The following is a 24,095-nucleotide window of genomic DNA, read 5'->3' as shown; positions in this document are numbered from 1 at the left end:
GAAGTTGAAGCCTAGGTTTTATGGGCCCTACAAATGGCGAGGTTGCCTACGAGATTGAGCTTCCAAAGGGCAGTCAGGTGCATAATGTGTTTCATGTGTCGAGGCTTAAGAAAGCCATCAGTCAGAGAGTTGTGTCTTCTGCAGATTTGCCACCGTTAGATGAGGAGGGGAAGCTCGTATTGATTCCTAAGGCTATTCTAGATACCAGGAAGAGGACTCTGCGGAACAGGGTGATTAAAGAATATTTAGTCAAAAGGAGAGACCTGCAAAAGGAAGAAGCTACTTGGGAGAGTGAGCAGGTGTTACAGCAAACAGGACTCAGATTGCTTGAGGACAAGCAATTTCAAGGGGGGCAAATTGTAATGTCCCCACTTTAGCAATTGTCCAATTGTGTGACCATTAGCCGTTTCCCTTATTTTATTTTATTTTATTTATCCCACATTGCTTGTGAAAAGTGGTTGACCCAATGAAGTAGGAATAAAAGGAGAGCTTGTGGCTATTGTTAGGCAAGTTGGATATGAGAAGAAAATGGATGTGTGAGTTACAGATCTGTTTTTGGCATTAGAGAACGTCTATCCTCTCGTGACATTTTAGACGTCATTCCCTTGGGGTTTGGCCTTTGGAATTCATTGCTATCAGCTTCATTAACAGGCAGCGTGGGTGCATTTCTAGCTACAAGCAGATTGGGTGTTCGCTCATATCATTCTCACTCCTTGTCCGATACTTATGCCATTGTGGGGGGATGATTTTATGAGGCTCTTGGACGGATTGAAGGCAGTTTTTACTGTAGCAGCACTGTAGCGCAGCACTATTCATATTACTATAGTAGCAAGATGGGAAGTCATTACTGGAATATCATGTTATAATACTGGAGTAATTAGTGAGTTTGCTATGTATGTAATTTTATTAGTTTGAAAACTAATATTATTTCAGCAGTAGTTCAATCTTCAGTTTGCATAAATTCCTTCTTGTTCATGTTATGTGGTTTCAAAATCTATGCAAAAACATTAAAATCTTTACCAGCAGTTGGTTCAGTTCTTGGGCATTTCCAGGGTGCTCATTACACATTGTAAAGGCTTTAAAGAGATAACCAATACATTAAAGGTTGCATTTTAACAGTTTGGCAAATTATCGATTGTTGTTGACGAAGATTTCAGTCTGAATTGCATGCCAGGTGTTAGCAATAATGTCCCCTTTCTGTAGATGAATATTGGTTTTCCTAAGATGCATGGAAAGTGTTTGACAATATGTCAACTCACTGTACAAGTTGATTTCAGTCAATCATAAGTACGAGAAAGGTCAAAAAGAAGTTAGTATATTGTTTCTATTATACTGTCAACCCATCATGCAACATTAAAGGCATTCAAAAACATCATTTGCAAGCATTTCAATCCCAAATGATAACTGAAACACAAATACAGCAAGCATAAAGATTGTATGTGAAGTGTTTGATGATATTCCTTGAACCACTAATCAGCAGTTTGAGGTCAGAAATAGCAAGGGATGCTACAGCTCTTGACAAGTATTGACCTTAGTAAATGAATGGTGGGATAAAATTCATGTTTAACTTTTAAAGCGCAAGAATGATATGGTTGTTGTAGGAGGAACTTAGATTAATGATAGTTATAAGTAAGATGCTTCTACTATGGGCCATTGAGACAGTCGCAACAAAACGAAAAAGGATCACTCATGTTTGTTGGATATTCGAGAAATCTTCAGATGAGTTTGGCTTGGTATATATTATTGTCTTAAATGGGGCCTAATTCTCTTTATATCTATATTCTTCTAAAATACTGGAAATCGGAAATTACCATACCATTATTGGGTACTGGATTGCAATGACTATTTATTAAGTTTAAAGACCTTACATTTATGTTGCATTGTGCTTGGTTACTATTTGTCACATTATAATGGACATTGAAACATGTGTCTCGAGTTGTAATGCTTCTAAATATTATGACCTTAAAATGTGGGGGTAAGGATTAACTTGCAAGCCTAGTGCTGCCATAAGGGATCATTTTTTTTGCTGTAATTTATATTTATTACAAATGCCAAATGGGATCTTATTTGGTCCTTGAACCAAACTATTAGAAGGTGGAGCTGCCCCATAAAATTAAATGGGTTCGGCTAAGATCATTATTATCTCTAGTATTATGGAGTGCATACATTTATATGAAGATTCAAGAGATATAGTGTTGACCATCGGTCTCAAGTATAACTTGAAAGTTGATTATGATAAGAGCAAATTGGAGTGATCAGAGTAATTATTCATTTTCAATATTTTTAGTATCTTGTTACTCTATAGAGTGAACAAAGTACCAAAATTTAAATTCTATTTTGGAAATCAATCTAGATTACTTGTGTAACAACCACCCCTGTTTGTGCTTTGCTTTTTTTTCATTTTTTGAATGTGATTTTAATTGTTCTTTGCAATATAATCAATGGTAATAATAGTGCAGATAAAGAGATGATAATGCAACACTTCTTCAGTTTAGAAACATAACTAATATTCATAAATAAGTTAATAACACAGCTGAAAATTCCAAATTTAATTTCTGCTCTAGAAATGCATTTTTTTCTCAAAAATTAAAGCAACCCAGCTTATATAAATTCACTACATATCCACAAAATGAAGCAATGGTCTTACTTGAACTGCTCACAAAAAACACCAAAATACCACTCCCAAATGAGTGCCAACCCTCACAATCTGCTCCAACGGCTACAATGAAGGTATGTAAAGAAGTGCTGGTCCAAAATACATACAGCAAATGTAACCCCCAAAACCCTAGACACATCAAAGATTGAATGGCCAGCAATAGAGGACAACCAACAAAATGTCATGTCCCCATATTTATAAGATTTAATGATAAATAAATTAAGAATAGAATGAATTATAATAAATAATAACGTAATTTAATATTATATTAATAAATATAATAAAGAAATTAATAACATATAGTATAATATTTTTGAATCAACCATCTATATTATAATCTATCACAAATCAATATTTTTAATATGACTATGATTTATATAATAATATAGCTATTATATATATTATAGCATAAACCATTGAAAATGTCATATCAATAATACATTATATTAAGATAGATTATATAATAATAATAAAGATATAACCGTATTTGATCACTTGTATCCTTCAAATATAACCATTCATCCCATATATTCAAAGATATATATATGGAGAATAATGGAGGAATAGGGGAGAAGAATAACTTATCTTCCATATATGAAATCAGAAGAAGATTCCAGTCAACAAAAAAGAGGAATGCAATACAAACACAAAGGCAGCAATTGCAAGCTATATGTATCGATACCTATTTTTAGGTGCAAGTAAGAGCACGATAATCATGTAGGGGAGAATATACAGAGAATCAAAGGAAAGTCCAGTCAACCATAAAGAGGAAGAACACTGCAGATGCATAGGATGATTCTAAAACATATGGAGATTTGGGTTAATGGTCGGAGGGCAGATCATTTGCATCTTGCATCATATAAGGAAGATAATCAATAGCAATGCACTCAAGCATCTAAGTAGTCAGCAATGAAGTTTTTAGAAGACAAGACAGTCACCGTCAGGGACCACAAGTAGAATATGTTATGGTAGTTATGGCCATCTAGAGAAAAGACTGAAAAAAAGTGACAGGACTGGTTTTACACACGCACTCAGTTCAGATTTGAGCACATCAAATATAAATCTGCCGAGCATCTAAGAACGTACAATACAAAGTTATAAAGAAGATCGCAGGAGCAGATTAAAGGGTAGACGATAAGAATAAAAGAAAACATATAGCAGAAAGGGAGATCCCTACTAACCACATATAGCCAACAGAGGAAATAAGAGCATAAAATCTGAGTCGAGAGAGACAACAGTAAATAGCAAGGATATATATATAAGGACATAAGGATAGGATAGCACCAGCTCTGGAGAAGTTTAAATACAGATATAAATAGCTGCAATTAGGTACTAGAAGGAATCGATGGAAATAATTGGAGAAGTGTCTCGAGAAGATATCTAGCAACACATAATTAGCAGCGAAGTACATAAGGGCATCCACTGGTACCTCTGGTATCACTCACACTTACTATAGGAAAGACTTTAAACATCACCATCAAAGATCAGAAGAAAGTTCAGAGTAAGGAAAAGACAGTATACGCATTCAATCCAAGTTCACAGGAAGGAGGATATTCAGATGACATTGTATTCACATTACTTGCTTTTTGGAGGACATTCCCTGAGATCAAAGGAATTTAAAGTTAAACAGAGGGTCAAGGCTTTATGGAGGACATTCTTACATCAAAGAAAGGAATCCTTACATCACACTCACAAACCAAGGAAAGGATAGTGTTATACTTATAATTGAAGAAATCATGCAGAGATCAAGAATTTCTAAAGATTGATTAGGTGATTGAAATAGCAAAGGACCAGGGCCATTACACAAAATAGAAAATATACCCTCCACAATCTTCTCTGAATTTGTTCTCTTCAAATTTGACATTCAATGAGAGATCTGAAAAGACTAATATATAATCTCCAATATGCCTTAATGTGATCCCTGAGTGAAATCGCCCAGTACTCTCCAAATAGTATCTCTCAACAGCATGGAGAATATTGCCTGTCAAGAGCACATGATTATACATAGAGGAGGGGGGCAAGGGGGGGTGAATCAGTGTAACAAAAAAATTTACCAATTAAACTTTATCCATCATAATAACATCAATTACTAAAATTGACAATTATGCACGTGAGAACAACATAACAAAATGTTTCCGTGGAAACCCAACGAGGGAGAAAACCATGGCAGATAATTGTTTTTATATTATTCTTCTTTTACAAAGTTTGTAGGCACCAACTTACTAGAGGTACCAGCCCCTAAGTTTATGAGCACCGACTCCCACAATTTGTCAGCACCAACCCACAAGAAGCACCAACCCCCAATTTTGAATTCGTGAGCACCAACACACTTCACATAAATCTGGTTTTCCACCTTAACAATGTTGCTAACTCAACTGATGATGCATACTTTTCTTTCAACAACTTCTCTTCTTCAATCTATTTTATGTATCTTTTATATCTGCACAAATTCTATATATATGGGAGTGTTGTCTATAATCTTCAATATGAGTGTAGACATTCTTCATAGTTTTGCCTTTGCCCTTTCTTAATCTGCCCAAATCAAGTATTTCTCATTATTCACAACATCTATACCCTTATTACAATTTTTTTTATCACTCACTTCATTGACACATACAGAAAACAATGAACCAAATTTTCTTTTTTTGTATCTTCACATAACCTTTCATCAAAAGATTATCTTTCAATGTAAAAGACAAACCTTCATTACTAACAAATAAATTATATTATCTGTTTTAGACTTATTTTTAAGTTCCAAAATCTCTCTAATCACATACATCATGGCTTTTCTAAAAATAGTCGCTGGCTTCTTCTGACAATAATATCTCAGTCACACATTTTATTAACAGATTAACTCTGTCTTAAAAAAACACTACCACTCTGTTCACACAAGTTGGCACTTGTTGCTGACTTGCTAATTAAAACCAACACCTTTTGACTTTGTGAATGATTACTAACAAACTGCACCTCAAAGTTAATGAATCGTTTCCCATTATTAATCATTGTCTCCTATGTTGCTTACGTGGTATCTGATTTGTTTTCATATGATCCTTTATCAATCTCCAAATAAATCACAAGCTTCCATATTAAATCATACCTTTTGGTTTCAGATTAGTTATGTAACAGTATTCAAGAGAGACAAGGTTTCAACGGAGAGAGATAGATAATAGCAGTGTCAAGGGTAGAGACAAGGATTTCTTTTTTAATCTTGTGGGACCAACAATTACTGGGAACAGGTCTGCCCCACCATCTTCTTCCTCTCCACTTCTCTGTAGTTTTCATTTATTTTCTTGGAGTCTTCACTTAGTTTAAAATCTTTATAAAAAAAAAAATTTTAAACTGCATTCTGGCACTAGTCACAAATCTCAAACTCAAATTGCAAAGTCGGGGTTTAACAAACTGTTTCAAAGATGCAAACTGTTAAACTGGGGTTCTCAAAGGCAAACTGAGGTTTTTGAGGTGCGGCCTGTTTTGGATTTTGAGCACGACAACTCTCTAGCTCCTCTAGATCCATACAGAAAACTCTCAATTTGGGATTAGGCAGCTCTATGACAGGGGCCCAAGGGTCTAATGGTGGTCAGAGTCTGGTCCAAAATCTTCAACTGAGTAACCTACAATTGATACAATGGACCCCAAGTGATCTTCAAACAGCAAGGACACAATCATGGTTTAGCTCAAAATGGCAATCCATACTATCATGAAGTTCATCAAGGAGAAACACACAACATAAACAATAAGTTTATTTTTGTGAACGAAAAGCGATATTTGGATATTTAAAAGCTGAGACAGGTTCGGAAGAAGAAACAATTGTAGAAAAAAAGATTATCATGATCCTTCCTAGGGCAGCTAAAAACCTTTCATTAGCTGCTTTAAAGAACCAAGCAGCAGATGACTGGGTAGTTCAAGGAGGAATCAAAGATGATATGACAGAGATTCCTATCAAAATAAGGCAGCAGACAAAGGGGTAGGGGAGGGGGGTCCCCAAAAGAATCTTACTGCCCCTCTTCCTCCCCTTTACTCTGGTCATCAGAGTTGTACGTAAGTGACCTTATGGACATGAAAATGAGACTTGAAATTATAGAGACAAAGGGGCACCAAGAGAGCGACGAGTTGCAGGAGGTTACAGTGGCTATTTGGGAACTTGAGAGGGAAAACAAATGGCTGAAAAAGTAAGTATTAAGCCTGCAGAACGACATTGAGAGAGGTCAACAAGAATTATTCAACCTCAAAAAAGACATTGACTATGAGAAAACAATGGAGAGGAGCAATCTTGAAAAAACAAAAACAACAACTACAGTACAAATAGAGGAGGTTCAAGCATCTCTGGCAGATATAGTATTGAGAGAAAACGAATTGAAGGAACAAATAAAAGAGGTCAAATCTTGAGCACAATTGGTAAACAAGTCATCATTGAACATAAGGAAATCATTGAAAACTAAATCAAGAAGCAAGTAAGAGAGGAAAAGTACAAGCAAGAAAAGGTAGTAAACATCATTATTAAAGGATTGAAGGATTATGGGGATTGTGAAAAAACAGATATTTTAGCAGAGGATTTCCTCAAGGACAAGCTGAAATGGACAGGGAATATACAACAAGAAAAAGGATTTGCAAAAGTATGGGAGTAGGGAAAGATAGAAATATGAGAGTTATTTTAGGCAGCATAGAGGACAAGAATTGGTTTTAAAGATCAGGGGGTCACTTAGATATACTCAGATCTTCTTAGATCAAGATTTAGCAATTATGCAACAAGAGGAGAGGAGGAAAGAATGGGAAAAAGTAAAATCGGCAAGACCTACAGATAAGTGGGCATGGCTGAAAAATGGTAAAGCACAAATTATCGATAGAACAGCACTACAAAAATAGGGATTTGGGGCCCCACGAGAGTATCTAAACATGGTGAGTTGGAATTAGAGGGCATATCCATAAAGAAGAGGATCGAGGCTAGGGCACATAGCTAAGGGACAAGACATTATTTGTCTCATTGAAACTCATGAACATGAAGGGTGCAAGATTCCAGAATTTGAAGGATGAAGACACAGTTTGTTTTCATAGGGTTGATAACACAAAACATTGCAAATTGTTTGGTGATCAATTTCTTCTAAGAAGAAGAATCAAGATTTAGAGGGAGCTTGTTATTACAAAGTAATTGGTAAATACTTGCTTGTTATTAATAGAGATCAAGAGGTCATTATATACAAAAGAATGGAACGATGTTTCCTTAGGAAACGATCCTAAAGAATAGAAACATTCTATTCTAGCTGAAAAAAGCTACAACTAACTAAAGCTAACGAAATATTAGAAACATTCTAATATTTACAATAGTTTACAAATAGATTACCATTAACTAATAATAGACGATTATCTATTATCGTAATACCCTCCCTTAATGGTTAATCTATCTACAACACCAAGTTGTCCTCTGAATTTGACGAACTTATCAGGACAAAGAAGATTGGTGAGAATGTTTGTAGTATGATCTATGGTAAGAACATACTGCAAATCTATTGTCCTGTCTTCAACTGCTTGTCGAATGTAGTGACAATGAACATCCACAAGTTTGGTTTGTTCATGGAAGACTGGATTTCGGGCTAACTTGATAACACCTTCATTATCAATAAACAGAGTAGTCGGTTTTGCTGGTGACATCTCCATATCCCCAAGCATCCGATGAAGCCAAACAGCCTCACAACCTACCTTAACAATCCCTCTGTATTCGGCCTCTGTAGAGAGAGAGAAACTACCTACTACTTCTTACTAGTCCATGTGACAACACCGGATCCCAAACTGAACACATATCCAGAAGTTGACTTTTTATCGTCTACAAAGCCTACCCAATTTGAATCTATGAACCCACTGAGTCTAGGATTATAACTTTAAGAGTACAAAAGTCCACAATCTGAAGTGCCCTTCACATAACGAAGCACACACTTTGCGGCCATCCAATGATCAGCCTTAGGAGCTGTCATAAAGCGTAAGATGTAGCTAACTGCGAAGCTGATATCAGGCCTAGCAGTAAAGAGGTAGATGAGGTTGCCTACTAGTTGTATGTATGTAGTATCATCAACAAAAGGAGAATCAGACTTTGCAGATAACTTGAGAACTTTCTCCATGGGTGTAGATGCAGGCTTGCAATCTTGCATACGAAATTTGTCTAACAGAGCCCTAGCATATTTGGACTAAGAGATGAGTATACTAGAAGACTATTGCCAAACCTCAACACCTAGGCAATAATGTATGAACCCAAGGTCAGTCATATCAAAAGATTGGCATAAATTCTGTTTGATTCCATGAATTAAAGATGTCAAACTACCAGTGATGATCAAATCATCCACATAAATAATTAAAAGAATGATGTAACTGTCAATAGTCTTGATGTACAAATTTGAGTCTGAAGAACTCCTGTTGAAACCTTGATCACTGAGGTACTTATCAATTGTTATGTACCATGCCCGAGGGGCCTACTTCAAGCCATAGAGAGTTTTTACCAATCTGAGAACCTAATGGTCTTTACCAGCAACCTTGAAACCAGGAGATTGCATCATGTAGACCTCTTCATGGGATCACCATTCAAGAAAGCACTCTTGACGTCCATCTAATGGACCTTCCAGCCAAACTGTGCTACCATGGCTAGAACTAATCTGATGGTGCTCATCTTTGCAGTAGGAGCAAAGGTCTCCTCGTGTTCAATGCCTTGACGCTGAGAAAAACCCTTCACAACTAAACAAACTTTGTACTTATCCAAAGTACCATCAGATTTGTATTTGATTTTGTAAACCCATTTGCAGCCAATGGGTTTCTTCCTTGGTGGAAGATCAGAAAGAACCCAGGTGTTATTCTTCAGCAAGCTCTAGTGTTCAGATGTCATGGCCTATTCTCACTCTGGAATTCCTTTAGCCTCGGAGTATGTTTGCGGTTCAAACACACTAAATGTTGGCCATGAGAGCGAAGTTATTAGACTCCTGTAGGTTTGTTCTTTTTTCGAGCAGTTCTCCAATCAATGAGCTCATCATCATGAAGATCAACAAGTGTCTTAGCCCAGCACTTAGCCCAGAGAGGAGAATGACCAACATTAGTATTAGGAGATGCTTGGTGATCAGGTTCCTCATCGAAAGAATCTGGATCAAACTTAGGTGAAACATCTACAAATCGAGGTGATCTTGTAGGAGAAGTTGGAGGTGTCTATACAGGTATCACTGGCATAACTGGAGCTACAAGAGCTACAAGAGGCCTCCCATCAAGTGGACCTAATGGAAGCCTAACTCCCAAATCATGAGCCCTCATAGGCTAGTCTGCTAGATCAGGAACAGGAGAAACAGGCATGAAAGGTCCTCATTGCTCATCAAAGACTACATCACGAATGTAGATGAGACGAGATGTCTCAATATCGATCAAGCGGTAGTCTTTATGAAGACTATTGTATCCAACAAATATGACTTTTTGACTCTTGGCATCCAACTTGGTGTGTGACGCATCAAGGATCCAAACAAAAGCAACGGCGCCAAAACCTTTAGGTGACTGATTCTAGGCTTGCGACCTGACCAGGCCTCTTTTGGAGTTTTACCTTTGACTGCCATTGTGGGTGACCGGTTCAAAAAATAAACTGCAATGTTGACTGTTTCTGCTCAAAACTTCTTCAAAGCATGTATGTGTTCGACCATGGATCGAGCCATCTCGGTGATTGTTTTGTTCTGTCATTCAACTACACTATTCTGTTGTGGTGTGTAGGGTGTGGTTAACTAGCGTTTAATGCCAAGAGTATCCAAGAAGCTAGAGAAAACATTAGAACAAAATTCCCCCTCATTCTCTGATCTAAGAGTAACAATAGATTTTCCAGACTCTTTTTCAACTAAAAGTTTAAACTTCTGAAATACAGGAAATGCATTTGATTTCTATTTAAGGAAATACACCCACATTTTTCTACTGAAATCATCAACAAACAACAGAAAATACCTGGACCCAATAACAGAAGGAGTGGCCATAGGGCCACAGCTATCGGCATGAACAAGCTCAAGTACCTAAGAAGCTCACCATGAATCACCACTTAGGAAAGGTGTGCAATGTTGTTTCCTAGCCTGGCATGCATCACAAACTCCAAGTTGTTGAGTCTAAATCTCTGGCAATCCAAGAACAAGCTCATCCCGAGCAAGCTATGAGAGATAATGCACATTTAAGTACCCATATGGTTGATGCAAAAGTGTGCTAATAGAAGATCACCAAGAAGCCATAAAAAAATCCCGAGAATCACCAAAATCAGTAAGTTGAAAAAAACCATGATCTTCAAGACCCACTGCAATAGTAGACTGAGTCAGTGATGGTGCACTAATGTGACCTAGAGGTGACTACCAAGTGTGGAGAATGTCACAGTAACTGATTGACTGAGAGTAGATTTAGTTACATCCCTATAACATAGTACACATTGAGGAAAATGAGATTCCTCCCAATAGACTAAATTTGAATGTTGCCTTTGTCGACAACAGTGTACTCTTCTCCACCACCAAAAATGACATAATTTGAATAAGGTTGGTAGTCAATAAACCAGTCTCTGTCGTGAGTGAAATGACGAGAGGCACCTGAATCAATGTACCAGGCAGACGACTTCACATGATCTATAAGTCTTTTAGCTATGAAGGTATGAAAGGCAGATTCTGTCTGCTCAGCGTGCTTTGCACTGTTCGCTTTGTGCTGCGAACCTGATTGCTTAGAATGTGCAACTAAGCATTTTCGACATTCAACCTTTATGTGCCCAAACTTGTGGCAATAATTGCATTGAATGTTCTTCTTTCGGGAGCCATCTAATGCTAGAGCAGAAGACTTCTGCTGAAACTTGCCTTTATCCTTCTGAAAGGATTTAGTAGCAAAGGCTTGTTCTGTGGAGGTGGAGCCAGAATTGCTACCGAATTGTTCTTTCAACTGATCTTGCTGAAGTAGAAGTGTGCAGAGATTAGTGACCTTCAGATCAACACCAGAAGATGTGATGTTGAGTCTCAATAAAATGCTCATAGGACTTTGGTAAACTCTGAAGAGTGATAACCACAATATTCTCTTCCTCCATCTTGCAACTGATGGCAAGCAACTGATCGCAAATTTCATGAATCCTATCCAGGGCCTAAAGTGAGGTTCGCTCATCCATGGTAATAGAAAACAAAGTGTTCTTCAAGATGAAAGCTCTCCTATTGTCAGAAGTCCCATGAAGACCTTTGGGATGTGCCCATATCTCGGCAGCTACCTTGCCGGATGGAATCTGAAAGTGTTGATCGTCAGCCACAGATAATTTGAGAAGCATCACTGCCTCTCGATCATTAAGATCCCATGTATCCTAATTAGTACCAGAAGAAAGTGCCGAGGGTGGGGAGGCGATGGGGGAGCGGTCAGACGCTTTAACACCCAAAATAATTTGACCAGTATTCCAATATTCAAAATTTGCTATGATTCGCTGCTTCTAAGTGCCATAATTTTTACCATTGAATTTGGAGTTATGCTCAAGCAGAATGTTTGTCAGAGATGCCATGGCATGTTTTTTTCAATGAAAAAACGTGAAAATCAAAGAAGGCACGTTCTTTAAGGCAAAAAAACGGAAGACTCAAAAAATTGGAGTGACCTAGAAGAGAGCTCGAAAGACCCAGAAGAAATAGTTGTCGGTTTCTGGATCCGTTGGCTCGAAAATCGAGACACCCAGAAAACTCTGACAACAACCCAGTTGATCTCTTGAAAAAACCCACCAAGAATCTACAACCAAAAAAAATTCCAAGGTCAAAAAACTAGGGTTTCGAGCAAAAACATAGGTCGGCAGCCATGGAGATCAAATGAGCAAAAAAATGGTGTTGTGGTAAGAAATGCCCAATTTTTACAGAAAACCTTGTTTTGCTGAAACATAGTGGATTTTTAGAGTTTTAGCAGCAAAAAAAGATGCCAAAAGACCTTGCTGCAAATTGAGCTTTCCAATGATTTCTAACGCGAGCTGAGAACAAAGACATTGTGATTAGTAGTCATGTTAGTGCTTAGCAAACACCAGAGACGTCCAAGCTGGAATAGATCACAGAAAATGGCATGATTTGCAGATGGAAATGTCATGATTTGCAAATGCAGGCAGCGCAAGAGGAAATACGCGATTTCCAGTCTTGATTTGCAGAGAGAAAGCCAAACAAACATGTGCACGAAGTCGCAATTTACCTGTTCGTGATTTTCAGATTTTGTATCAAAACCCTAGTCAAAAAATAGGGATAATGAAGCAAGCAAAAATGGAAAATATAATTTGAAAAATAAGGGCATTATAATTTCATCAAGAAATTATAACAGAAATTATAACTTTCAAAAAAACTTCAGCTATGCTCTAATACCATATTACGAAGTAATTGGTAAATACTTACTTGTTATTAATAGAGACTGAGAGGTCGTTATATACAAAATAATGGAACAATGTTTCCTTAGGAAACAATCGTAAAGAATAGAAACATTCTATTCTAGATGAAAAAAGCTCCAGCTAACTAAAGCTAACAAAATATTAGAAACATTCTAATATTTACAATATTTTACAAATAGATTACCATTAACTAGTAATAGACGATTATCTATTATCGTAATACTTGTGTGGTAGATTGAGAGTGTCAAGTCCTTTGCAAAGGATCAACAAGCTTATGTAGCAATAGGACTGCAAAAGCTCATTGTTTGGTCAACCATTGAAGTCAATTAATTTACTGTGATAATCATAATTGTGAGTATGTTGTCCCTATCAAGAGAGAGTCTCAAGATTCAGATGATCTTTTATGTTCTTTAATGAGTTCTTCTCTGTGAGGGAGAAGTTCAAGGTGCAATCCCTCATTAATGAGTTATTCTTTGTGAGGGAGATGTTCAAGGTGTAATCCCTCGTTTTAGAGGTGCAATCCCTTGTTAATGAGTTCTTTGTGACAAAGAAGTTCGAGGTGCAATCCCTTGTTAATGCACTATTTTCTATGAGAGAAGTTTGAGGTGAAAGCCCTTGTTCCACCCTTTGAGAGTAGCCATGGTGGAAATCATGTGTGAGACTCCATTGTTGAAGTTTTAGTAGTTATGATAGACATTACTCATATCTTCGTTGGTCTCCTACTCTTATGTTCACTATTTTAAGGGCTATATCGCATTTGAATAGTATCTCATGTAATATATATGTCTGTGCATTGTGTGGGCTTACCTAGCACCATGTGGGTGTAATGATTTGCTAGCAGAGAATATCGTTGATTAATGAAAATGTAAGTGCTAAAGGTTTATGCATTGGAGTTGTCGGTTCATTCCTTGATATCGTCAATTCATCAATCAAAGATGTCATTCTATAACTACTGACAATTTCTCTTCTATGGGTGACTCTTCACTTTTGTCATGGAGTTATATTTTGCGCTGAGCTTAGATGATCTACTGGGAGATACTCTTCAGTTTTGTCATGGAGTTATATTTTGAGTTGAGCCGAAATGCTATATTGGGAGATCATAAATAGGACTATTGTTGAGCTAGACAAGTGTATTATTCTGTAATTTTGCTAAGTTGCCGGTTCGAATTCGGGTTCAAATGTGGGTTCGAGATTTGGGTTTGAAATTAGTTCAAGAGTTTTTGGGGTGGGTTCGAATTCATTTTGGGTTCGTCCATACGAAACCATATGTATGTATGTATTTATGCAATAGAAAATAAGTTCGTACACCATTATGCTAATAGTAAAGCAACATAGAAAAATATACCACCATATATATTAATGTTTGTGTCTAAATGGCATATGTTTTCTCCTATTGGCCTTTTTGGTGGTCTATTTCAAGGTTGGGCAGTTGGATTGACTAAGATAGACCAAAAATTTTTTAACAAAATAAAAAAATTCAATTTTTTGGCAAAATTCAGCCTGAGTCCTGCTGCAGATTTGGAAATTTGCCATAGAAACAGAAAAATTTGTGTCAGGTTCATCTAACAGAATTTAAGCAGACTTTTGCAAGAATGGGACCAGACTTCGGACTTGTCAGGGAAGAATTTGGTAACATAGTGATTTTGTTTCAGGTGTGCATATTGTCTCTCTCAACAAAAGTTGGTGTGAGAACATTATCTCTACAGAAAGCCTTCATCAAGTGTTCTCTTTTATATCTTTGCACTGTGAATTTTGTGGGATGTATTATTGAAAACTACAAATTTTGATGTCGTGTTTTCTTTATTCTCAGTTTGAGTCTTCATGTTGATTATGCTAAGTATACGGAGGTGTATGTGAAGAGTAAATGATTTTGAAGTTAGATAAAACATTGTATTTGTTAGCATGAATGTTGATGGTATGCCTGTGGGGGAGTATTTTAGCATTATTGGAAACATGATTCAATGCTTATGTGTTGCATTCATGACAGTGTTTGTCACTGATGTCAACATCTACCTTATTCTATGAAGATTTCCAAAGTTGCAGAGGTAGATGCATTTGGTGCGGTGAACAGTCAACGAGTTGGGCTATAGACATATGTTTAGAGATGCTTACAGACACTACAATCGTGTGCAGAAAGATATATGTAGTTATGACAGAGTTTTGCGATGTTTTCTCGAGGTAGCTTTCAGAGAGAGTTTCTTGAAAGCGGGTACTAGTAAGTCAGCTATATCTTTTGGCTGAGATGAAATTTGCTTAAGCGCATTTAGAGGATGGTCAAAGACATATTCAAGATGCCATGTTCCAGATGGCAAAATCAGATATGCAATTTGAGCCGACTTATGAAGATTGTTCAGCATGTTTGTTCCTGTGAGCCAACTATTGATAAAATCATTGTAGAAAGAGTTTAGTTGTAACGTAACGTGTATTATAATATCTTAATGATGTCCTATTTATTCATCATAAATTGAGAAAGCCTCAAGGTCAACTCAATACTTGTTTTAGGACTTGGTATAAAGGAAAGATTATTTCCTTGGTTGTAATCATCAGTGAGATCATAAACTTGGATGCAAGTTTGTATTTGATCAAAGCAAAGACTGATGTTGAGGATGTATTGTGAACTTCAAAGGAACGGTATTGGCAAAGGAGTTGTTGTTTAGTCAGTTCAAAACTTGGATAAGATTATCCTGAAGATTGTTTAGTGAAGACAATTTGAGGTTATTTGGACAATGGGTACAATTGTCCTCCTTTCAACTCCTAACAGGGTTGGCACAACTTCTAACAAAATTGGAATCTTCTAACAAGGATTCAAAGTCTCCTAACAGGGACTCATGTACTGATTGTATTTCATTGGCTTCTAACAAAGTCTATCCTTTCACAAGGAACTTTTATATCAGTAAATCATCTTGTGGGCATCACTCCCATCGGGGTATTCCCTCTGATCAAGGGTTTCCCTAGTTAACATAACTGGTGTTATTGTGCATGGTTATCTTTCTAGGTTTGTTGCATTATTGTTTACATGCTTCAAAATTAATAAAGATATTGAGAGTTGTTTTAACTTTTAACTGATTCACCCCCCTACTCACCCCCCGCCTCTCATTTATCTTGGTGGACTTCACTTTTTAACAGTATCATGTCTATTCTTTGCTCATTGTATGAGCAGATTCATTGTGTTCTTTCTATGTTCCATGTATTTGCAGCAAAGTCATGTTCTGGAAGTTATATATTTGTGTATCATGAATTCTTCGTAGCAATGCTTTGTTAGTTACTATGATATTGATCATTGAAAGTTGAAGACACATTAGGAGGAGAGATTTTTTGTAATTATTTTGGAAAAACTCAATAAAGGATCTATCTTTTTGTGGGTTGGGTTGTTTCCCTCAGCGAGGAGGGTTTTTCCCAAGACAATAATGGTGTCATTTGTTTGTATGCTTTTCTAGTTTTCTATATATTGCATTCTTGTATTTTGGTTAAAAAACTCAACATCCATGACTTAGTTTTTTGGTTCTTCACCTTCTGGTAGTAGCCATGCTGAATGTCATGTTGAGATGACTATATCATGTTGACAAAATCTGTGATAAAACTTTGTTGTTGACAAACATGGGTGTAGCCATTGTGTTTGTTATAATGAAATGAAATCTGCAAATGATATCTCCTTTGCTAAGAGGGAGTGTTGATGATTGTAGCTGCAGGAGATATCCTGATTATCTGCATGGTGCTCTTACAAATACTCGTTTTTGGAAATATGAAAAGACATGTTTGAGAGTATGAAGAGACATGCATTTGGGAAAATTAAGAGACTTTCGATTATGATATGAAGAGTCTCATAATTCTAGATACATGTCATTGCTTTGTGCAATGAGTTCTATATTCAATAAGAAGCATTGTACTCAAACCTCTATTATTTAATAAAAGAGATATTTTCTTTGGTGTGGTTGGGTTTTTCCCCTCAAGTTGGAGGGCTTTCCCAAGATAAATCATTGTGTCTTTCTATGTCTTTGTGTTCTTTATTTTGTTTATTGTTGTTTATCTTTATTTCTAGTCAAAACATTAATAGTTATGGAGGTTGTCTCCGATTTTAAAAACATGCAGATTTTGTTTTCAAATGGAAAGTGGTTGATATGATGTGACAGAAGTGATATGGCGAGACTCTTAACATGCTTAGGATGGTGTAATCATTATGAAGATTTAGGGAGAGTGAATATCCAGTGCAAGGACACACAACGACTACATACTTCATGTTGCCATCATTTTAAATGAGTAGATCTGGTCAGCGCTGATAGCAGGTCTATTAATGATAGGTTGGTGGATTAGGAATGATTTGATGGAATGGTCGGCACGGGTAGAGCAGGCTTAAAAGGCATTTAATCACAAAGGGGTTGTAGTTTGATAAGTTTTCCTTCTGTAAAGTCATGAGTTAGTGAGTGCAGAGAAGGATGAAGTCAATGTTCACCTTTAAAACCAAGAAGCAGCAAAAGGGCTTTTATCGCCCTATGAAGGATCACCGTCTTAAACTTTTGTTGGAATGCCCTTACAACGATATTACTGAAGTTGTGTTGAAGACATCTTTGCTTTTACATTGGCCAAGCACAGATGGAGACCAAATGTTGGCATTGCTTCTTTCATTTAAGCTTGGGGGTTAAAGTTGCAAGAGGATGTTGAAACTTGAACAATTAAGTGGGTTTTGCATTCTTTGTTTGAGGAGGCTTTGTTAGGTGGGTTGGAACCCTTCCTGGAATGGGCTATTTTAGTTGTGGGTTTATACTACAGGAAGGATTTGAGGACTTTGACAAGGAGAAGAAGTTGGGAATTGTCCCATTTGTGAGGTGGCCCAAAAGAGTCAACAAGGATGCATGTGGAATGGAAATTCTAATTGAATGGGAGAACCTTAAAATGGCACTGAGGAGGCATGCATTTGTAACAGAGTTGGCTGGACCAATATTTATACAAGCAGCTCCACAAAGGAGAAGCACTAACAAAGGTAGGAGAGTTCGTTGGTTATTCTTCCAGCCTGGAGGTGATCTGACTAGTAGGGGCCATCATTATTTTAGTTTTGGCAGAGCTCATTTTGCACTGTTTTTTAAAGATGAATGCAATTGCTGGTGATTTTGAAGCCATTCTTGATCGAGCAAGGAACAAAGACGGGGTATGAAGGGGAGTTGGGTAGCTAGTTGGTGCTATGTCTGTAGGCTATAATCATATGCAATTAAGGTGTGGTATGTTTGTAGGGTGATACATATGTAAACGTAGTTGTTGACATTAAGGATTCATATCCATAGTAATGTAGGAAAGATACTATGCAAACTGAGTATTAATGTAAAAGCAAAGATGGCTTCTAATGGATGGGTAGGGTTTTTTAGTAGTTTGTTTTTTGGGGAGACAAGGTGCGGCTAAACAAAGAAGTTATGTAACTCTTTATGTGGTCCTTTTACCTAATTACTAAAATATATCTATTATCAAGCAAAAAAAAGCATATCGTTCTTTTATTTGAAACCACCGGACTGCTAAAAGACAACCGTCAAAATTAAATCTGCCAAATGTAATAAAAATAGTAACCTTGTCAGCTGGCTCAATTGATACTTTTGCCAGTGGGTCAGTGTCCCTCATTGCATTTGTGACATGGTTTAACAGCTTCCTATGTCTTCTATAAGTCTAGTGGTTGAATCGGGCATTATAAGGTCGATCTTTTGGTGCAACGAAAATTCTTGCTTGTAACAAGTGGTATCAGAGCTTGGTCACAAGTTCGAATCCACACAGGATGTGGTGAGTGACGCGAGAAAGAGGACTGCTGGCAGTGGGCCAGCATCCCTTGAGGGATTTGTGACATGGTTTAATCTTTCAATGCAACGACAACCCTAGCTTGTAATAGGTACTCAAAACTAACTTACTAAAAACAATAAACATTAAAATACTAACCCAAAATCTCTCTTAAAAAGGGCATTGTGCTCATAATAATGGTGGGAGTTCAACTAAACATTAAATATTGCCAAATTCCTGGACAGCCTCCGCAGTTCCTTAACCCTAACTCATTACCCTATAGAACCCAACTATTATATGCTAACGATCCACCAACTCAACTCGTTATGAAGTCGACATTGCATATAACTATAAGATCCTTGAGAAAAGAGAGATGGGAAGATTGCATAGTTCTTGAAATTGTCGAGGAAATAAAATCTATAGGCTTTGTTTCCGCAGCAGCAAGTTTATTCTTTGTTCTACAGAGCGCAATCAAATTGATGATTATCTTCTTAAAATAGGAATAATTTCGGAATTTCATCAGTTGATGAGTAAAAACGACGTGGTTTCTGATATCCTGGAGTTTATATACGAAAGGCGGTGCTCTTTCTTGTGTTTAATGTGGGAAAACCAAAAAAGTGGGGCAAGAGTTGGACTCGTTTGAGACAGCATAAAATTATTGAACATATCAAAAGTTTAAACGTTGTTTCACATCATTATATATATAAGGACGCATGGACGGCAATCAACTTGCATATCTTCTTGCTGTATGGAAATCAATTTAGGATTTCATTAAGTGACGGGTAGGGATGACAAACTTTCTAGCATCTCATACCATCTTGAGTTGGTTTCGCGATAAAAGCAGAAGCAATTTTTAAGGTTATCGAAGTGTTCGATTTAACTGGTTCGATAGAGAAACTTCAATCGCTGTTAGAGCATTTTATGTTTTACCATTGTTTTGATTACGCCTGATTTGTTTAAGGTCAAATGATTTTCCTGCGATTTAAGCATAAAGATTTCATTAATGATAATAGAACTGGTGATTTTATCATGATTGGCACCCAATCTATTTATTTGCGAATTTTATAAACAAAATATCCTTGACATTATTTACAGTTATTAAGTCAGTCTGTAGCGAAAGGAAACCGTGGGAAACGACACTAAATTATTTATGATGAAATTTTTGGATAGAGAAAAAGGAACCGTACAGGCAAAACAACAAGGTCAAACGTCTCTTGTCCACAAGAGGATATCAAAGTATCTGCAATAATGTTAACTTTCAAAGAAGCCTTAATCTGCAAATCTTGTTCCACCGACGCCACTGTAACTTGAGCACCAGCTCTTCTCAGGATATCTATGATTATCACAGCTTCCATTTCCTCTGTGCCAGTTCCTATCGGCACCAAAACCTTCGAAAACACCAAAAGTCAGAAAGTCTTGAAAGAATTACAACAAAGAAAAATGTTATTTGGTACTTTTAGTCTAAAGAAGAACTCAGAGCGTTATTAGCTACAGAACATCATCTCTTTATCTCTTCGCTAATCCCGCATGTTGTTGTACAGAAAAATGGCATTGTATTTCATGAGTGCGTGAACCTGGGGAATGTATGTTACCTTCTTTAAGCAAGTTTGCGGAGTAGAAGATTTGCATTTGGCTTCCTCAGAAAGCGAATGAGCAGGTGAACGTTTTTTGTAGTTTGAAACAACACTACAGCTGCCATTTCTAGCAGAGAAGTGAGGGCGCCATTGACAGGAGTGAGGATTGAAGCCTGTGGTCTTATTGAGATCGAAGCGCACTGAGAATTTAATGCTACCCATATCCAGCATTCGTCTAGCCGCCGACCTCCACTTGAGTAGGCGATGTAATGAATCATTCGTCTATTTTTAAAACACACCGGAAGGCTTCAAAATATACTGCGTAAATTCTCTGTTTTTCTTTTATCTCGCCCTTTTTATATTAGACTTGAACCCCTGCCGCCACTAAGTTTGTTAGTTGCTGCCAAAGGCCGGATACTGTTGCAATTTTTCAATTAGAATAACCAATGAAATCAATGAATTTAGTCAATGGGCCCTTGGTCTACTGGTAAAGTTGAATGGCTTACAAAGAGCTCACTAGGGATCAAGTCTTGTTGAGTGCAAAGTCCGAAGACATCAAAAAGGGATGAGACTGGGATCATGCTCCGAGCGAATTTGGCAACGTGGATGCTCTTCAGTCTTTGGCTCTTATCCAAAGAGGTTTCAGGGACGCATGGGCCCGTATCAGGTACCTAAAACATCTTTGTGGATGACCTCCATTAAAATAAAAAAATCAATGAATTTAAAAGTTTATATGGAACTCACAATATATATGTATATTTATTTTTCTTTTCTCCCTTATTTTATAAATGACATTTTATGTTTTCGATTACGGTAAAAGCAAGTTTTGAAGGGACCCCGAAACCCTTTAACAAAAAACAGAAAGATAAAGCAAGACAGCCCAACCAAGATAAAACCTGCAACACACTGAAGAACAATATCAAAATCAGGTTTTACAGGAACCTGAAAACCACTAGAAAAGTCCAAAAACAAACTAACCCAGGTTTTACAGGGACCTGGAACCACAAAGAGTCTAAACTATAAAAAACCAGAAACCAAGACCAGAGTCCCCAACCAGCGACTGATACCAGACAAGCACCAAACCAGAGAACCCACCCCAGTGCCACTATTGCAGCTCCAAGATCAATTTAGCTACTTCCTTACCAATTGCAGCAGTCTCTTGAATGGAAACAGCATCTATAGTAAAATGACATTTTATGTTTATTCTATAGATCCATACTATTTTTGTTAGGGAGAAAAATCAATTTTCCTTAATAAAAATACACATATTTTTCCAACAACAATAATGAGATGCATTAATCATAACTTTATCTTTTTCAAAAGTTCCCAAAAAGTAATTATTTTATCTTCCATCTCACTACCTAAGACATAAATGCATGTATAATCGATAATAACTAAATCATTTTTCTTAGCAAAGATTGCAAATATATCATATCATTTAAAAATCTATTTTTTTCTTCATAATAATTTAAAATTATTTTATTCTAATTTTAATATTAAATTTTTTATTCTAAATTATAATTAAATTAATAAATAACGAAAGTATAATTTTAAGAATATAATTATTAGATATTTTTTTACTAAAAATAATTATAAATTTTGGTACCAAAAAGAAATATTTTAGTTTTTATTGTTTTATATTTTCTATTTTAAATATATTTATCAATTTTACATTGTCCCTTACTTTCATGCTAACTTTTTTCACACTATGTTTAACTAGCTATTGTTTTCAATCTTGTTTTAATTATTTTTCGCATTTTAAAATTTGTAAAACCAATATTATTGTTCAAACTTACTAACTCTTTTGTTGGTTTGGATCAAGTAGTCAACAAATTATATTTTAAAATTTAATATTTGAATCTATATTGGAAAAGGTAGAAATAAATACTTCATTGATTTAACTCAATTTTATAATTGTTATTTAAATATTTATTAAAATAACATAATCCTTTTTTTTTTTTAAATTCTCTTCCAACTGTCTCTATTCATTGTCCTTATAATAACATAATATTCTCTCTCTTTTAAATCTCTTCATATCCTCCATTTCTATCTATAAATCTCTATTATCATTATCTCTCTTTTCAATCTATCTTCATATATATAAATCTTCATTTTCCTTCTTTTCTAACTATTACGAGGAATATATCTTTTAACTCTCTCTTCATATATTTCACTCTCTAATTTCCTCCTTTCCTAACTATTGACAAGAACTTTGACGCAATGTCTCTCTTGTTTCTAAAGTTGTTCTATATGTTTTTTAAAAACAATAGCTACAAATTCGTAGTACACTATAAAATAATTAACAGCATATTAATCTAGTAGAATAAAGAAGAAACACATCATTATCTAGATTCTATCTTTATCAAAAATATTTTTTCATTAAATCTGTATTTTATAAGAAAAGTCATATAACTATATATATAAACTAAGTTAAAACTATCATAACAAGTCTTAAACTTAATATGAATATGACATGTTGGGAAAAACCATAAGTAGTTAAACTTAATATCTAAACTATTAGAAAAACTATTAAAATAGCTCCCAGAATTAGTAAAACCATCAAAAAAGAGACACATAAATAGTACTAGTTATCCCTCGCAAGCCTTTTGGGTAATAGGATGTTGGCTCATTCCTCATTAAAGAATTTGAAAAGGTCCATGTTGTTCTCGGCATCAACCAACTTTATGTCGAGCTCTTTCTCCTACAAAAGGCAAATGGTAGAAGCAAATGCATGCATCACCTTCGAAAAGAATATACTAACATCATTCAGTTGCTTGTTCATGTGCATGAACTCATCCAAGTCAGTTGTTGAACCATACTTTCTAGACTTGTAATTTGGATTTTAAACTTACCCACAATACCATCAATTTCTTGATTGCGAGAGAGTGCCACCTTAGTCTGCACTTCCTCAATGGTAACATTATATGTGTCCACTTTAGGGGAGGGGGGAGGAGACTGAGGATTAACTGAGGGAGTAGAGGACATGTCACATTTGGGGCTTTAAGAGACCTAGTAGGAGGAACATTTCTCTAAGTCTTTCTCACTACCTTCAGACACCTTTGAATCCTCGATGGTAAGTTCTTTAATGGCATGTTTCCCTCTTTCCTAAGAATCCTATTAGAATGGTAAGGGGTTTCAGCAAATTTTACCTTAGAGTCAACATTAAATATATATTTTTAGGTTTTTTCAAGGTTTGGAGTTTAAGGGTGGGGTTCTCAGCTTTTTTCTTCTTGGTTTTCTCAAGGGGCTCTAACATAGCGAAAACCTCATTAGACTTTATGTTATTGAATGGATTCTTAACATGGTACTTTCTACCCGACCCTAAAGGAAGGAGGAGGCCTTGGTCATGGGTGGAACCCAAGGGTGAAGGTAGGGGTTGTTGCAAGACCATTTGAATAGAGATATTGAGTAGATGGAAGAGGGTCAAATGGAACTTGTAGAGGTGATACATCAAACCCTAGTGAAGAATTCCATAATTCTTCCCCTTAGCTTTAGCTTCATCAATCTTAGTGATATTAATTTCCATAGAATGCAGTAAAAAGAATGGGATTGAGATAAAATATGTGTTCCTCACATGATTAAGGAACGAGAGGTGGTAAAAATAAAAACAATTATAATGGCCTTCCAAAATAAAACATTTCATAAAAATGTCACACATTTTAGGCCAAATGTCAGGTAACTAGTCACGATCGAAGCAACCTTGCTCCTTTACAGGTTGCTCATTAGATACCCAAAAGAATTGATTTAGGTT

The 24,095-nt window shown here is 36.2% G+C and overlaps 1 protein-coding gene across 1 annotated transcript in view; it reads right to left on the bottom strand.

Moving 5' to 3' along the window:
• LOC149542730 (protein DJ-1 homolog A-like) overlaps positions 1-20,630 on the bottom strand; it is a 176,468-nt gene extending 155,838 nt beyond the window's left edge. Inside the window, exons 1-2 of the mRNA XM_089797610.1 lie at positions 20,363-20,630; positions 19,958-20,158 (exon numbers count right to left, since the gene is read on the bottom strand). Coding sequence (XP_089653736.1) covers positions 19,958-20,158; positions 20,363-20,575 — 414 coding nt within the window. The 5' untranslated portion in view covers positions 20,576-20,630. The remainder of the gene's footprint in view (positions 1-19,957; positions 20,159-20,362) is intronic.
• Positions 20,631-24,095: the final 3,465 nt, after the last annotated feature.

This window comes from Cupressus sempervirens, chromosome 8 (assembly GCF_028749045.1).
Source record: "Cupressus sempervirens isolate cs-2001-9-10 chromosome 8, ASM2874904v1, whole genome shotgun sequence".
Taxonomy (NCBI): Eukaryota; Viridiplantae; Streptophyta; class Pinopsida; order Cupressales; family Cupressaceae; genus Cupressus; species Cupressus sempervirens.
Note: the sequence above shows the minus strand (reverse complement) of the source record. Positions and strands in the feature narration are given on the sequence as shown.